An 18,060-nucleotide genomic window follows, 5' to 3' on the forward strand; every position below is an offset into this window, starting at 1 on the left:
AAGAAAATTCATAAAACTAATTACCCAGAACGGTGTTCAAATGTTCTTCTCATATCTCACCACATTTTGTCCTCAAGATTTCCACCTTATGCAAGCATTATAAGTAGGACTCCCGGTTTTATAGTATTTATTTTTCCAACATTTATTTCTTTATTTATCTATATTTATTTTTGGGCCATTTAATTAGTGTTTTTTCACATTTATTTAGTGGTTTGCGAACAAGTGGATTAAAAAATGGTACATTTCCGCATTTATTTAACTGATAGACATGCACTCCTACTTTGATGCCTGTCGTGTTTTCGCAATTTCAGCAGCCAAATATTGCAAAACACTACAACCACGGGTAAATATTAGCATGTTACTACAAATATTTTATAACATGTCTGTATTTAAAGAAATCTTAAACTGTTTCAACTCCCCACGCTCTCTATTTGCTCATCAGTTGTCTTGGAATTCACAACAGACACCATGGAAAGTCACTCATTTAAGCACAATTTTCAGTAATTTTCCTCTTTTAAGAATAAATACAGACAGGAAACACATTGCTTTCTGTCTTTATCTGTAAAAATCTGTACAAACGGAAAACTGGGAGCCTTAATTATAAGCTTTACAGACTGAAACTCGTGAAAGCCTTTACAGTGCCCAGTGAATCTTCTGAGCTGTCTAGCGACGGTAAAGCTCTGGCATCATCTCCTGCTTCAGGCCCCCCATCTTCTGGCTTCTTTGTCCCAAGTGCAAGGATTTAGTTCCTGTGAATTTGTGTCCAGCTGGATCCTTACCATACTTGCAAAGGTCATCAAATTGTTTTTGAAGCCCCCTTTAGATGTCTGTCTAATTGAAGTACATCATCTACGTTGTTTTTTTAAAAAGCTGTTTTTATTTTTGTGCTTATTACCAAGTACAATCCAATTTCTTCGATTAACATATTTTAACAACCAGTGGTGTAACAAAACTGGAGGTGGCCCCAGTACCGTGGGAGATGCATGGGCCTCTGTTACTGCACTGGTAAATACAGTTTTTTGGCACCGTATACAAACATGTCTATAGATACATTACAACACATTGTACGTTATTTTTTTATTTTTTTTATTGAAAAGCAAAACAACATACAGCGAGATTCACATGCGTTTACAAAGTCACTTTCTCAGTACAAATAATAAATCACAAAGCCTGTCATATATTCAGTCCCCAAGTCAGTGCAGGTGCTTGTGCTGCTGCTTCCAAGCATATCCATCCAACAGGGATGTTCTGGCTTGGGATAGAAGGGTCGGGGACCATGCCTCCTAATATGTTATCTATCATTAGTAAGGCCACCCTAACAACCATTCACCCTTTCAGGTTGGTACTACTTCATAGTCCTTTAAGCTAGTTGAGTCTAATTGTGGAAGGAACGCTCTGAATTAGCCTATATGTCCCTAGGTCTAGAGGTTATGGGTTGAAAGTCAGCATGGATCTCACACTGGTCATTGCAGGTCGCATAGCAGTATTCCCTGCTCTGAACCGTTGTTCTGCACCAATGCATGATGACTTTACGTTCGGCCATTAGCAATGCCATGGCTACAAATCCATTTACACCACTGGTTTATGAGCTTGACATATCCCAGGAACGCCAATCCTATCCTTGGTATTGGTCTACCCTCAAGCATTTCTGACAGGGTTCGAAAATGTCATGCCAGTACTGGATCATGGGGGCACCGGCCCAGTCCACGTGAATAAATGGGGCACAGGTGACCAGGTGGAAAATGGCTGCATGGTCCACTTTGCAACTCAGACAACAATGTGGCCTAGTGGGATCTATGCTTAACTGTTTAGCAGGTGTGTAATATACTCGGTGTGGGAACTTACAATGTATTAGCTAGTTTCAATGAGTAATTGATTTGGACCCAATTTGCGAGCAACAATATTTCCATTTTCTGTCTGTCATTTCGGGTACCACATCTCTCTCCCTGGTTTGCCAGTGGTGTGATGTCTTCCACATACCGTGAACCAAGAACATCCCATAAAGCCTCAGTACCCATTTGGTGGCGTTCGAGGATTTAATTATCGGAGTCAACGAGGTTAGCTTCTGCAGTTCCCTGGGGAATCCCACCACTTTCTCCTGTACTATGTGGCGCAACCTCAAATATGTAAAGATGGATAGCAGGGCCTAATCAGTGCGTTGTCTGAATTGGTCTAAAGATAAAAATGTTCCAACTACATACAAATACACCATTTGTGGCAGGCCCGATTTTGATAAGGTCTGCATTGCCCTATTTTCGCATGTAAGGAAAAGGAGGGGGTTGTTAGCCACCCTCTGAGCTGGTGAGTATCAGAAAGGAACCCCAACTTTTCTCCCAGGGTTTTCCAGGCCCAGAATGTGGTTCCTGGGATGAGGATTTCCAATTTAGGACGAAGTGCTGTTTGGTGGTAAAAGGGACTCTAGGGGGAGTTTTTTCTATTTATTCTTTCTCAAGAATAACGTATGGCAGCCACCTGTCAGGGTGGCACCAATGCCCGACAGAGTGAGCTTGTGCCACCTTCTAATATGCCTCTAAATTTGGGACTTTAATACTGCACTCTCATATGGCAGTGTCAGAGTTTCCCATTGAATTCTGGGCTGTTTTCCTGGCCACACTGGCCGAATTAGTGTCCTTAAATGTAAACAACTGGCCTTATTTAAAATGATGGGTTATTCAAAATCACGTAATGAAATTTAAGAAGGACTATCGTTTTAAGTAGTTAGACCCCCAGGCAAGCGCGATTTTGGGGTTAGCAAAATAATCGCAAATTCCATACTTTTGTAACAAAAATTCCATTTTAAAAATATTAAGGCTGAGCCTCCTTTTCTTGGCTCTTTGCTCTGCTGAACCAATATAAGGAGGGTGAATAACTGGCTGTCTGGCTGCAGAGGTGTTAAATTCTACGGCCGGCTGGCTGTTAATCACTTGAAAATGCAAACGGCCCTTCTCAAGTGCTGTTTCGTGGGATTTGCTGCCCCTTGATATTTTATTTATTTTGCTGCTTTATAAGGTGCAAACGTGACTTTCTTTTTGAGCGATTTACATGAACACCAATTATATGGAGACATTAAGTGATTTGCCCAGAATCACACGAATTAGGGGAGACAAATTCTTACCTGGGTGATGTACAAACAAAAAGATATCATCTGCATACAAAGAGAGCAAAATTCTACGTGAGTGGAAGCATAGTCCTTTATGGAGGTGACATTCTTACAGTTTCCTAGCTAGAAGATTCCTAACTAGGACAAATAATATTGGGAATACAGGACACCCACGGTGACCACCTGTAGTCACAGGGAATGGATTGCAGCCAATTGATTGCACCCTAGCCACCGGTTTCAAATTTAGCAACTATATAAGGACAAGAAGATTCAGTGGAATGCCATACCGCTTGAGTGTTGCCATTAAAAATGGCCATTCTAAGGAATCAAAGGGTTTTTCAGAATCTAAACAAGCCACTGCTACCTCTAAGGTAAGATTGAGCTGATGAAGTAGTGCAAACACCGTCTTTAAATTAATTGCAGTAGATCTGTGTAGGAGAAATCTGGACTTCATGGATGACACTATACTCTGTCAACAGTCAGTCGATTGGCTATGACACTGGCCAATATTTTGTTTGTTAGTTTGATTAACAATGAAAGTGGAAAGTATGACATACATCTCCCTTTATCTCTTCCTGGTTTGGGAAGTAGAATAAGGGCTTCTTGCCTGGTCTCTGGTAACAGACTCTCCATGTAGGCTCCCTCATATGCCTTTAGCAGGTAAATCACTAATATATGTTTAAAGGCTTTATAGAACTCTGAAGTTAAGTCATCAGATGCCGGAGCCTTACCTCCTGCCAGTCAATAGCCACTATAATCTCAACTGAAATTATTGGTTCATTTAAAAATGGAGTGTGACTGGTGTCTAGGCATACCATGGCCATCTCGGGTGTCGCTTACGAACGTGAAGTGTATAGGTTCGTAAAATATTCTGCAATATCCCCCAAAATATTTTCACTGGCTGTATATTCATTGCCCACCTCTTCAATCACCATATTATAATTACAGTATCGGTCTTGTTTAAATAACCTGTATATTGTGAGTCCTGGTCTCTCTCCTTCTTCTCATATATCCTGGATTGTATGTATTTACCTAAGTACTTAACTTCCCTATCTGCAAGGCCTCTATACTTATGTAAGAGTGCATGCATGTCTTTAAGCTAAGTCACTCTTGGAGCCCCAGCAGCAACCTGCTCAAGCAGTTTGATACAATTTTCTGATAGTTGTAAATGTCTGTGTACATTCTTCAGGATTCTGTTATGTTTAGCGTTGTTTAGAGTTGACTGTTCCCCTACAGTAGATCCTTGCATTTCTTCCAGAACACTAAGTTAAGCAAGGACTCACCTGGGTATCTCCACCTTGGTTGGTACAATCGATCCCACTAGTGTAATGTCTAATTGCATGGGGGAGTGATGAGACAACTTTCTAGGATGGTATGTCATTTCTCTCATTGTCCGGACCTTGATCCAGTGTTGTGAGCCAGTAATCGTTAATAAGTGAGAAGAAATTATGTGGTGTGGAAAAAAAGGAATATTCCGCACCTTTGGGATTTAGTTTCCTCCAGTTGTCGACTACGTGATAGGACTCCACGATCTCCACTAAGGTCCTTATCTAAATGTGGCTACCTACAACTGGACTGGGGTAGTTCCAAATTAAGAGCCAGATTAAGTTCCCCTCTCCAAATCACGGTTTTCATGTCTGTGCTCCTCAAGGTGGCAAATATATCCCAGAAAAAGTCAGGAATATCTACAGTAGGTGAGCAAGGGTTGATCAGCACAAGTTTCTTATGCTGTAGTATCCCTTCTAGTATGAGATATCTGCCTTCCCAGACAGTGATGCTCTGCTTTAATTTAAAATCAACCTGATTGCGAATAAGAGTGTAGACCTCTTAGGAATATAAGCTATCTGAGAAGAAGTATCAGTGGCCACCCAACCTTCTAGCTAGGTTTTTCCGATGCACCATTGAGAAGGGTTTTTTTTATAACATAGCAGTATCTCTTGTGCCGATCTAAATATGAAAGAACTCTTTTTACCTTAATCAGATAATTCAGCCCTCTGTTTCAGGACTGTAGCTTTACATTTTAGTGGCCAAACATTTTAACATTAAATGTGCGGAATCACACTTTCCCTTAGTCCATTCATGGTTCTGAACATGACATTTCAATGGAACTGCAGTATACAATGATAATAAAAACATGTAAACCGAGACCCCTCCTCCCCCTCCGCCCACACTGATAGCCCCAACTTCCATTATCAGTGATTGCGAAAGCTCTAAACTCATCCCATCTCGGGTAATGTTGTGGTAAACACACCCAGGGCGTTACCTGTCAGCAGCCCAGTCCTTCTCTAGAAAGAATGACATATTGTGACCAGGACATACACTAGTGCCTATCTGATTTATAGCAAGTTTCACATAATGGCTCTAGAGAGATAAATGTAGAACAGCAGAAGGGCCATGTCATGAATATGTAAGTACAGCAGTTCTGTAACAGGAGATTCGTCCTCCTTTAAATTGTCCTATTAACAATGACTGTTGCGGGCTCATTCCACATTACTCTGAACTGCTGATATGGTTTTTGTGCTACTCCTGCCCTCCTTCTGGTTTGATCTTAGTGAAGATCTCTGATTTACAAATTACCTGCATTGTATATTTTATGCCATTGGAGTGCAAAGTGCTCTTTATTTGGACAAACTTGCCTTTAGCCTCCTTCACTTTTAGCGTAAAATTTGGTTACATAGATATCTTTTCCCTATTAAACCATGGGCCCCTTTTCTTTGGCTGGCCTGGGGTCCAAAGTTCTATGGGCTCTTTCCACTGAAAACGTGTCAGAAAATGGGTCTCTACCGAGGAGGTCAGATAGCAGAGTTTCGGCAAAAGTATCAAGCTGTCCCATGTTTTTGGATTCTGAAATCCCTGTGATCCTAATATTATTTCTGTGGGATTAAGCCTCCTGAATCATCTTTTTTCTGAGTGATCGCCTGCATCGGTTTCTCTAGTTTAGGTACTTTCTCTGTGGTCGGAGTAGAATCATCCTCTTTGCAGATTCTGCTGAGCTAGTTGTTTAGTCATGAGATCAAGCCTGGAGGCCCTCAAATCTAATGTGCAATCTGTCGACGTGAGGCCTGCCTTAAGGTCGAGCGTCATGGCTTCAGTGGTATTGCTGGGGCTAGTGGTCCCTATATATGAGGGATCCATTCCATCGCCTTTAGCAGTAGGCAACTGTTTTGCGGATCTGCAATGCCCCTATGTTAACCTGATTTGTTTCTAGTGATTGCTTTGCCCATCTTCATTTTCCCAAAGGAGACTGAGCAATTAGGTAACTTCTTTCCAGCCTCCTCTGTGCCCTGCTCGTCCACCCCGCTAGGCCAGATTGGCTCAGGATGCCATAAATATGAAGCGCAGTTTTGTCTGTCTGACCTCCCTCAGAATGTCACTCACAGGGCTGCCACGCAGGAGGACCGCTCTATGGTTTTGTACACACCAGGCCGTGTCTAGGCAGTGGCGCTATATTTGTCTCTTTCTTGTCGCCCTAATGTGCCAGTCGACAGCAGGTCACCCAGCGTCCTCAGTTAATGCCCCTTAGTCATAGGTCAAACACATCCTCCAACGAGTGTCAAAGGGCACAATGTAAATTGCATTCTGGAGGCTCAAGTGGAAGCTCAACTACCTGAACTTATGAGCAAAAAGGGTCTAATCATTGTAGATCGTGGTCCCCCCGGCCTCCCTCTGAAGATCCTGCACTATGTGGCTTCCTGTGACACCATCCTTGATCAATAAAATCACCACCGTTCCTCAGCACTTGGGTAATATTTGCCAATCCAGTGCAAGGCCTGTGAATGCATGAGTCTGGGTGGATGGGGGTCCTCCAAGGCTACTTGCCTCTGTGAGAGTTATATGCAGACAGCCTCGGGCAATTCAGTTGCATCGCTTGTGACTGGGCCTATGGGGCTTGCCCGCACATCCAGCCCAGAGCGGAAATCATGCCTACACTGTCCACGGAGGAGCCCCACAACCTGACCCCTTTCCAGTCTCCACAGCAGCCAGAGCACATCAGCTTTTCATTGTTGGCCACCTTCTCCCAGTGCACCGTCCGGAGTAAAGCCAGGTTATCGAACGGGGCTCTGAAGTTCAACACAGTGTGGCCCTCTTGGCTACACATAAAGCCATGCAAGTCTTTATGTATTATAATGTGTGTTGTGCTATTCATACAGTTAAAATAATATGTATTGTAAACTGACATATGCTTGTGTGAGCACAAGACCTACCCCCCTTTTACCTCCCCATTACCCCCTGCTTAGGAGTGTCCGCAACTGCACACTTAAAAGAGGGCTATCTAATTGCATTGGTAGGGTGTGTGCTTGTGCGTTAACTGGAATTCTATAATTCAGGCTACAGAGGTGTTCTGGGGACCCACACACAGAAATCTCCTGCTAATGCTGAATGTGGTTCATCCAGCTTGTGTAAAGGGGGCAGTAGGATTGAAGTCAAGAGGAAAGTTTCAAGAATATATCTAGTGATGGACAGTAAACACATGTCTGCCACATCTGTATGGTAGGTTGGGGCATATAGTGGACATCCATCATCCTTCCCATGTTCCTTTAGTGTAAGAAGGAGTTGTTCCCTGTTGTAGTTTATGTAACACCCTTTTTCTCTCCAGAGGGCACTGCTCTTAGCCTCTGCCAGATACCTAACCGCCAGTTGCCATGGGGTGGTCGTAGGAGAGATTGAAGATTTTCATTTCATAGTTATAGCTTGTTTAGCCAGTACAAGTGCTAAATTTGTAAATGTTGTTACATTCTCGGTTTTATAGGGTCTGTGGTATATATCAAGTAAACAAGCCTCTATCTGTTCCAGTTTTGGTCTAGCTGTTACTATTGAAAACATGTGCAATACATTCTTTTAAAAAGGGTGCAAGTGTGTACAAGTTCAAAGCATGTGCCAAAAATCAGCAGATGAGTGCTGACACTTGGGACAGTTGGCTGAGGCACTGGCATAGCTGTGCCCGCGTTTGTGCGGAGGGAGGTAGGCTTTCTGTAGTAGTATGGTAAATTGGATAAATGTAAAATGTGTGCTGCAAAGAGACCTTCTGAGGATATTCCAGGACCTTCTGACATTCTTTATCATTATAGATTTGCCCTGAATGTGCTTCCATTGGTCCTTAGGCAACAGCAGTCATTTCCCACTGTGCTTGAGTAGGGCTGTATTGAGCAATGTAATCAGTTGTCTCCCATGGCTGATTGCATGTAGGATTTGTATGGCTGCGTGTGTAGTGGGCAATACCCGATTTAAATGCTGTAATGTTTAGTGTGGTGTTTGTGGTCCATGGGTGATCCTACGATAGATCAAAAATTGACCTTCTTAAAACCCATGGGTATCTATTAGTTCTTGAAATTCCTGGAGAGTCCCTTCCTCATAGAGGTCTCCTTTTTTGAGGATGTTAGTCTTTTCCCAACGTACTAGTTTACGAGTGGGATCGCAAGTGTGTATAACAATGTTGGTTAGTGTGTACTGGATGCAGTATCTTATAGTTTCTATTGCTGTCCCAACCAAAAGGGGAAAGTTCTTTTTAGGTTTTGTGCCTGTAAATAAAAATCACTGTCTCGTATTTGTTCCCCAGTCACACGCATTTCTCCAAGATGGTGGACTGCCAACCAGTACGTTGCCCACTGGAATTGCACAGTGAAGTAGAACCCTCGAAAATCAGCAGCTCCTATGCAGCTCTTGCTAGAATTTAATGTTAGTTTAGCTAGACTGAACTGTGTGTCTTCAGTGGCCCCGCACCAACAGCACCTCAGAGTATCCAGCTATCTGAGATATAGTGGAGGCATAATCAACAGCAAATTCACAAAGCTATATAGGAGACTAGAAAGCATAATCATTTAGCTATTGCTATGTGTCCAGATGTCATTAGCAGCAAAGTAGTCCAGAAGGCAACCTGGGATCTCAACAAACATATTGTTTTACCCATATTGCCATCCAGGACATCAGCCTGCCCATGGTATTATTAATTCTCAAATATAGAAAGGTGTGAAGCACCCATTGAAGCACTTGCCCTCCCAACACAATCACACTCTGAGCCAGGGCTTGTCTGAAGGAAATGATATAAGATTTGGCATGGTTGACCCGGAGGCTAGAGGCATTATAAAAATATTCTAGGGAATTGGTGATTGAAGAAACGTCTGCGGCACATGTAAAATATAAAGAGGTTAATCGGCTGAAGAGAGTTACACAACATGTACCTTTACCACCAGTGGGATGCCTCAGGACCGTCCTTGGTCACACAACTTTTCAACTAGGGGCTGTATTATGAGAGCAAATGGTAATGTGGAGAGTACCTGCCTTGTACCACTGGATATTTTATAGGGATTAGAGCTAATACCATCAGTTTTAGCTGTAGCTGTTGGGCCAGCATAAAAGCTTAATCTATTCAGTCAGGCGATTAGGGATGTCATACCCTCTTAGCATTATCAACAGCAGCTGCTAGCCTGTCATTAAGGCAGAGTTATGGTCATCTTGACAGACACTAATTTTTCAGGTCAAGCAGCCAGGTGCTGTACATGTTCTAAACGCATAGGCGCCTACCTGATCTGAAATTCACTGGGCTGATTATTTCACAGCCCAGTGGGTGTGACCTCAGCCTAGCAGAATCTTCTTTGAGCTTCCTTTTCATTACAAAACGGAGCATCAATAATAGACTTACACCTAGGTGCTTCAGTTCTAAGCCCTGAAGTGCCCAGGGCTAATGTCCATCGGTGACGCTTGTCACAGAGCTTGGTGAGCAGCTCTCATCGACATCATCCCACTCTGTGATGAGGTAATTATAGTCCTCCTCTCCTTGGCCTACCATTGACAAGGCCAATGAGAGGATGCAGCAGGATCTTTCTTCATTTATCCGTACCCAAATTGTCCAGGAAGCAGGTACTTCGGTCCTGCCACACAAGATCACCGCTACTGTATGGTAAGATTTTTAAAAAAGTAATATTGGGTGAGTGTAGATATATGAATAATTGTGCATGCATACTGTGGATGGGTCTGTGCATGTTTGTGCTGGGTGTGAGTAAGTGTGCATATGAGAGTGTGCATGTGTGTGTTCCAGCCCCCCCCTCCTACTGCACATTATGGGCTGCACCTGCTCAACATGAATGTGTAAACAAAGTTATCAAAATCCTGCTCTATGTCTAGCATTAGCCTACATGACTGGGGACACCACCAAGGTGTATTAAGACTTCCTAATATTAAGTAAGTTGTTTCTTGGAGGAAATTGTGGTCTTCATTATTAAGTCCAGGTTGGAGAGGAGTAGTCGATCAACAATAATCTTGCTCAATATTTTAGACTCCTTGTTTAGGATGGATATAGGCCTGAACGACTAACCCTGTGGTTCTGATGTATTATATAGGTATTTCTGGGTGTGGTGGTCTGGAATGTCATGCCAGGAGCCCACCCCCCTAATTGCCTTCCTTTTGTGTTATGGCCAAATGGGTTGGTCAATCTAGACACCAAAGGCGTTCTAACAGTGCAGTATGTTTCTCCCTGGCCTCCTGTAATTTTTCTGGACCTGAGGGTGAAGACCGCAGCATTATGAGATAGGCGGTTTGGCTGCAGCCAAACTGCTACATTGCTACCAGTACCGCCAGGGTGGTCACACCGCCAGGCTGGAGGTGAGTACCTCCGGCCCGGCAGTAGCAATGAGACCACCGGGAGTAGTATGACCCAGCAGACCGCCAGGCTTTCTGTGGCGGTCCCACCGCCACAAAAACCCTGGCGGTAATGCACCCGGCGACAGGAATCCCCATTCCTGTCGCCGGCATCCTCCCCACCCCTCAGGTCCACACACATGAACACACCCTCCCCCAGACTACCACGCACATGCAAACACCCTCCCCCCACTTCCATGTACATGCAAACACCCTCCCCCCCACTTCCACGCACATGCATGCACCCTCCCCACCCAACCGCAGACAACCATACACACAACCACATTTGCACTCAGACATACACACCCCCCTTCCGCAATCATGCACACCCTCACTGCATCCATTCACGCACTCCCCCTCCTCATTCATAAAAACGCACTCCCCCTCCGCGTTCATGCACACGCACTCCCCCTCCGCGTTCATGCACACGCACTCCCCCTCCGCGTTCATGCACACGCACTCCCCCTCCGCGTTCATGCACACGCTCTCCCCCTCCGCGTTCATGCACACGCTCCCCCTCCGCGTTCATGCACACGCACTCCCCCTCCGCATTCATGCACACTCACTCCCACCTCAGCATTCATGCACATGCACTCCCCCCTCCACATTCATGCTCATGCACTTCCCCTCCACATTCATGCACACATCCAGACACCACATCCATTCACATACCCAGACACCACCATGCGCACACATACACGCAGCTAGACACCCCCATTCGCACACAGACACACACCCCCATTCGCACACATACACACACACAGACACCCCCATTCGCACACATTCACGCACCCAGACACTCCCATTCGCACACATACACGCACCCAGACCACAGACATGCACCCAACACCTCAAACCGTCTCCCCCCCTTCGGATGATCGACTTACCGTTTCCGGCGAGGTGGTCGTCCGGGAGGGCATGTGTCCTGGCGTTTTCCACCGCCAGCACTGCGACGCTGACAGGACTCCGCCATGCCGTATTACTTATCATAATCCACGGGCGGAGTCTTGTTGGTGTGGCGGTGCTGGTAGTGGAACCGCCTCTCTTCCTCCGTCAGCCAGGCTGACTCGGGCAGATTTCTGCCCATAAACAGGCGGAAATCCATCCTAACTCAAAACATGGCAGTATCATACTGCCAGCAATGGCAGTCGGTTAACTGCAGTGGTTCGACAGTCTTCGAAAAAGACCCCGAAGTCGTAATGACCACCACTGTTTGGGATCTGACCCCTCAGTATTTTCAGGGTCTGCTATGATGTAAATATTGTTTCTCTGTGGTTTGTCCCTCTGCTTCCTCGGCATGGCCCTCAAGAAACATAATCCTTTCTGTGAGACCAAGCTGTGACTTTATCAGTTGCGGCTTGCTGTGCTGTGAAGGTGCTGCGGGGGGGTGGGGGGCAGAGACGGCCGGCCAAGCATACGTGCCCACTGAGGGGGAGTGCTGTGTACTCCCCCTTAGTCCCTATCATCCCCCATTTCCCGCCCCTCTAACAGTAGAATGATAATAAACACAGTTTATTGTTGTTTTTGTTTTTAGAGGTTTGCAGGGGCTTCTGCTTGATGAGAGGGATAATGCTCCTCTGCCATAGTGGGGGAGCCGAAACTGGTATTTATCATATCAGATGTCTTCGAGAGAGTTTCCTTAAGAGTGACCTTGTGTGTTACTCTGCTTCTTAGCTTTTGTTGATCCTCCCAAAATAAGTTTACACCCGGGGGTCTATTTTCGCCTCAAGAGTGGGTCGAGTTTTGCTGATGGCTCTAGAATCTGGTCGAAATTAACGGTGCCTTTCCCCACACTTGGAGTTCCATAAATCTAGTTTCCCCGTTAATGGGTAATCAACCATAGCTGGTGTGTTGGGCAATCTCCTTCCTGGTTTCCCGGCATGTTTTATAAGTTCTAATCCTGTCCATTGAGATGAGGGAGAGTAATCACCAGTGTTCCAAGCCTGATGTGCAGCCGTGGTCCAAGAAAGTGCTGTAAATACAGCCTACTGTACGTCTGTGGGAGGTCAGTGGCCACCACAGGTCAGCACGAGCAGATGTCACAACCACACAGGGACTCTGCACTGCAGGGCTGTAATTGACTCGGGGTATTCAGTAGTTAATGGGAGCTCTATTTCGCATAGCCTTCTTCCAACAGTGTGGGTACCCCAGGGTGCAGATATGCCATTACTTACCTGGCGGAGTGGGGAGTACCCTGCACGTGATTTCATTCCCCCCCCAAGGGACAGTGCCACTGATGCAGGCATCTGGTATGGTTCTTCTGATGAGAACAATCAATAGCCAAAGAAATAAGAATGTAGGCCTTCTGGGGACGAGACTTAAGGCAGTCTGCTGAGATACGTTTAACCAGTCCTTATATTTGGGGCTTAAACACATAATTTACATATTGTACTAATATGTTTCCTAAACCCTATACTGTATTTGGTTCAAAAAACGCCACCCTCTAACAGTCTGCATATCAGAAAACAAAGTAACTAATAAGGGCTGGGACAAGGAGTCAATAACGCATCATTAGGAGTGTCTTGGCGGGTGATATTTGAAACACTGTATGCCCTAATGGTTGTTCAACGTATGTTCCCAACAACAATGTAAATAAGTTCTACTTACTTTCACAGAATCAAAAGTATATCATGACTATATCTTCAAAATCTGGTAAGGAACCAGCCTTTCTGGACCTACATTAAACATACTCGCAATAATGCATTTAGCTTTCTACACTGTGTCAAGAAATACCCATCATGCTCGTTTGACCTGTTTGTACCAGATTCTTACAAAGCAGGTGTAAAGCTTTTCTGATCTAATCAAGATGCCTTCGATTGTAACGTATAACACTGCACTGCCTCTGTACCCCTAGCAATACATGCCAGAAGGGGGCAGCAAGTGCTCTGTACCCTGGCACCACTGCAATTCTATGGACCCTGGCACCACTTCCCATGACCTCCTGGTAGGTTATAACAGCCGCCTATCAACCTTTCCCTAAACCTTCGTTCTGTAATACTGAATCGAAAAAAAATTGAAAGAGTAAAATGTAAGAAAGGAAATAAGAATACGTGTACACAAATACACATGAAGCGATGTATGGGAAGCAGAAGGGAAAAAGAGTATAAAAAAGAAGGAAAGGAAAAAGGCATGGTAAAATAATAGGAGGTGGAATATGAACGAGAATAGGAAAGGAAGTGGATTGTGCCATGCCTGGGAAGAGTAAGGAAAAAAGGAAGAAATGAACGGAAGACGGATAAATAAATAAAAAAAGAAATCGAAGAAGAAAGTAAGTAAAAACAGGAACCAAAGGGGAAGAAAAGGGGAAGCTCAGAAAAATAGAAAAGAGATGAAAGGAAAGGGGAAAAACAAAGTTATAAATCTGCTGTCTTAATGACTACAAGCATTGGAAAAACTAGTGAGTCTGGCGTTGCCTACCTGCCTTGTGGCTTTGTCAATGCTTAATTTGTTCTCCCCTCCTCAGTCTAAAAAAATGGCTGAACGCAAAAACGTTTTTTTTAGTTTCAATCACACGATGCCTTCCCAGTCCCTGAAGCTGAAAGGGACTCCTTTGTGTGCGGATGTCCTCCTTCTGAAAGAGCAGAATGCTGTCACTCACAGTAAAGTTGGCCGACGGCTATAGTTCGCAGGTATATTGACCCATGCTGTATGATTTAGTGGGCTGAAGAGAAATGCAAATGACTCCGTATGAGAATAATGGGTGAAGGATGAAACCCTTGTTAACTTAAGTATATTATACATATAATTTTTGTAAAATAAAAGATCTTGGCTAGCGCCAGACAGAAAGAGGCTGTCAGTTTAAGCAGTACGGTTTCATTACACCTGCCAGGTCAGCTACCTTGGTATGTATTGTTCATGTTGTTTTATTTTTGCATCACTAGGGATATGACACGTGTGTATGTTTGCTTAGTTTCTAGTGTCAAACACGTGCTTCCTATTAGTGGTTTAAAGGACTACATTAACACCTAAGGTGACAGTTGATTTCGCTTTTTCTTGTTATCCATATTTTGTACAGTTCTTTAACTTAATTTATTTTTCGTGTTCAACTTCTGCAGTTTCCTCTTACTTTCTACCTCCTTCACTTCACTTTTCTTTGTATCTGTTTTCTTTGTATCTCCATCTCCTTTTGTGATGATTAGTTGTCTATGTCTTTACCTGTCATTCCGTCTCTTTGTCTTCCATTTTGTTGTTTCGTTTACCTCTCCCACTCTCCAACAGTTTATCTTTTTACCTGGTTTGTGGTCCCTCTGTTTTCAGTCTTTCATTCTGCATATTTCCTAACTATCTCTCTACAGACTCTGCCTTTCGGGCTGCTTTTCCTTCTGCTGTTATCTTCTTTCCTCCTCGCCATACTTGTCAGATTTTGTGAACTGGCATTTGTTGTTGTTTTTCCCTTTTGTGTGACCCTCTCCTTGAATCCCACTAACAAGATACCCTTATAACTTCTCTGTCTTTTTCCCCCTCTTAGGAGATCAGCGGCTACCGGAAAGTAACATGGCGGGTTGCGTTATGCTACATTGGGGCTCTGTTGAGCCTAGGGATCCTACTGCTCATATTTCACTGGAAGCCAAAACTTGAAGTGCTGTGCAAGTGTAGCCCCTGCCCGCTGAGACACGCTGAGTGGGTCATCATTAAGGTGAGTTTGGTCCCTGTGCTGAACTGATTGAGTGGTAAATAAGGTGCAGTTTTTCGCAACCCATTCCTCCCTTTTCTAACTTTAACAGACTCGGATATCAGTCCGCCAAAATCTAAATCCCATTATATCCTATGAAATTTAGATTTCGGCGGATGGGATATGTGTCACCATTGTGACGGAATAACCTGTCCACCGAAATCTAAATCAGGCCCGAGTCTTCACTTTTTTAAGAGTCGGTGTCTTCAAAATTCTTCATTTCTCAGACAGTCCTGAATGCTTTTCACTAAGGTAACCATTACATTGCAGATATTTAAGTGTTTAGCATCCCCAAATTTTAGCTCTTGATACTTCTACTTCTTTTTAAAAAAATGTAACTTAATGATTTTCCTTTCATATTTCAATTTTATGCAAGCGTTTTTCTCCATTTTTAATAATCATGAGCTGATGTGTTTCTTCTCCCGCCGCTTAGTTTTTTATTTTCCTGTGAATGAACTACTGGTTAGGTCTCGCCTGAGACAGGGCATGCATTGTCACTTGTGAGACATTTTGTTTACTTACAGTTTGCATAAAGCTCACCCATTGCTTATCATTGGTTGGTCTCCAGTCACTCTCATTTCCTTGCTACTCTTTGGCCATTCTGTGTCAACTTCACTTCCTCCTTGTGTTTGTCCATCTCCTGGAGAATAGCCCAAATACTTGTGTCCTTAAACTGCTCGTGCTTTTGGAATTGCTTCTTATTTATTTTAGTTTAAGCATTCTGTAAGAGTGCATGTGTTTGAAGGCCATCTATTCTTGTCCCCTTCTGCCCCTGCATTCTTGCTTTCCCTCTTCCACCTTCCCACCCCTCTTTGTATTGTTACTTTCCCTCCCTGTTTTGCTGCTTGTGCCTCCCACCATGTTCCTTCCTGTTGCTTGCCCACTCCCATTCTGCACTGTTGCTTGCCCCAAACGTCCCTTCGTTGTTGCTTGTACCTTCATCCAACATTGTTGCTTGCCCCTTCATTCTGCATTGTTACTTGCCCCCTCCTGCCCTGCCCCTCATTGTTACTTACCTCACCCAAACCCAACCCCTGTTATTGCTTGTCCCCTCCGAGCCTCCCACCCTGCCAGAAAAAAACAAGCATTGGCAGAGTCAGACACACCTGTGTGACCTATCAACTTTGTCAGTGTTTAGCCATGCTGCACAGCAGTGTGGATGCTATGCAGCTTGGCTGAAAGTTTAAAAAAACAAAATAGATATATATTTATGATGAGGCCTGTGTTGGCCGTGTCTTACACTTTTTTTCTGGAGAGAGGGCGTATACAAAAAGCATCTACACCCTCCCTGTCGCACACCCTCCCTCCCTCTGACATACTTCCCGCTGTTCTGCCAGCAATTAAAAAAAATATGCTATGATGCGTCATAATGCTTTTTAGGTCTCGTCTGAGACATTTTATTAACTTAGTGGGAGCTTACAGCCTCCCAGTGCCTACCATTGATTGGCTTTGTTACTCTCATTTGCTTGCTTCTTTTTGATCAGTGCATGCTGGTAGGCTTCCTCTTCCTGCGTTTGCCCCTCCTATGAAGCATGGCCAAAGTAGTATTTCTTTGCCCACTGTCCATCTGCTCACACTTTCAGAACTACATTTTTCTTTTTGTGGAAGCACCCAATAAGAGTGCATGCACTTGCTCCTGCTCCCAGTCCTGTAGCTCGCCCCCTACCTGCTATCCTTCCGCTTTCTGTGGTGTTGCTTGCCCCTCCGGACCACCTCCAGATGTCTGTGTTATTGCATTCCCCCTCCTGCTGTCCATCAAATTGCCAGCCCTCCTTCTGCTGTCTGTAGTACTACTTGCCCGCTTCCCACCCTCCTCCCCAGTCTTTAGTGTTACTTGCTCCTTCCTCCTGCTGTCCTTGGTGTGTTTTGCTCACCTTCCACCCTCATCCTGCCATGCATTGTGTTGTTTGCCTTCCTCTTCCTGTCTATCAAGTTGCTTGCCCCTTCCCGCCGCATCCTGCTGCCCATGAAGATCCAGCACGCCCTCATTGTTGCTTGCCAATCCCTTCCCGTGGGCTGAAACCACACTTTCCTTCCCTGGCACCATTCACCTGTGAGCTCCATCTTCACCCATCCCAGTTGCCACATTTTCAGGTCCAGACTCTCACTCCTGAAATCACTCCACATAAAGGTCCAGTTGTGGGCTATATGAGGCGCTATATCATAGTGTGCTGGCAGGCCCTCATGCCTCAATTCTTGCCATTTGTTTCTTCTAACCCAACTCTCAGAGGTCTTACTGTCCTCCAGGCCATAAACACACCCAATACCCCCATCCAGTCCGACTGCCCTAATTCTTCCCGGTCTCATTGTCGGAACAAGTCACTCACTTATACCTCAATGAATCCATTGGTCCACACCCAAGCCCAACTTTCACTTTGAACCAGCACTACCTTTGCCGTAAGTGCATTGTACTAAACTCCCTCTCTGATCAAACATTATCCCTATCCAACTCTTTTTTTCCTCCATTTCACTTCCCTGCTATTTAGTCCCCCTTTCCCATTAGGTTCATCACTCCAGCCTACGTCTGGCCAGCACTTGCTACCCCCAAAGTCCCATGATGTCTCCTCTGCATCCAGTGGACTCTCCAGTCTTTCATTATTTTATACCATTCTATACATACCAGAAGCATGCGTTTTACTGAGTAGCGCACAGG

The 18,060-nt window shown here is 44.5% G+C and overlaps 1 protein-coding gene across 7 annotated transcripts in view; it reads left to right on the top strand.

The window, feature by feature from the left end:
- Positions 1-18,060, top strand: part of ATP13A2 (ATPase cation transporting 13A2) — a 671,851-nt gene that overhangs the window by 310,594 nt on the left and 343,197 nt on the right. For all 7 annotated transcript variants that reach the window (XM_069240690.1, XM_069240693.1, XM_069240692.1 and 4 more), the window contains one exon: positions 15,204-15,371. In XM_069240690.1, the coding sequence (XP_069096791.1) occupies positions 15,204-15,371 (168 nt within the window). The remainder of the gene's footprint in view (positions 1-15,203; positions 15,372-18,060) is intronic.

The sequence above is a fragment of the Pleurodeles waltl genome, chromosome 6 (genome assembly GCF_031143425.1).
Source record: "Pleurodeles waltl isolate 20211129_DDA chromosome 6, aPleWal1.hap1.20221129, whole genome shotgun sequence".
NCBI classification, from domain to species: domain Eukaryota; kingdom Metazoa; phylum Chordata; class Amphibia; order Caudata; family Salamandridae; genus Pleurodeles; species Pleurodeles waltl.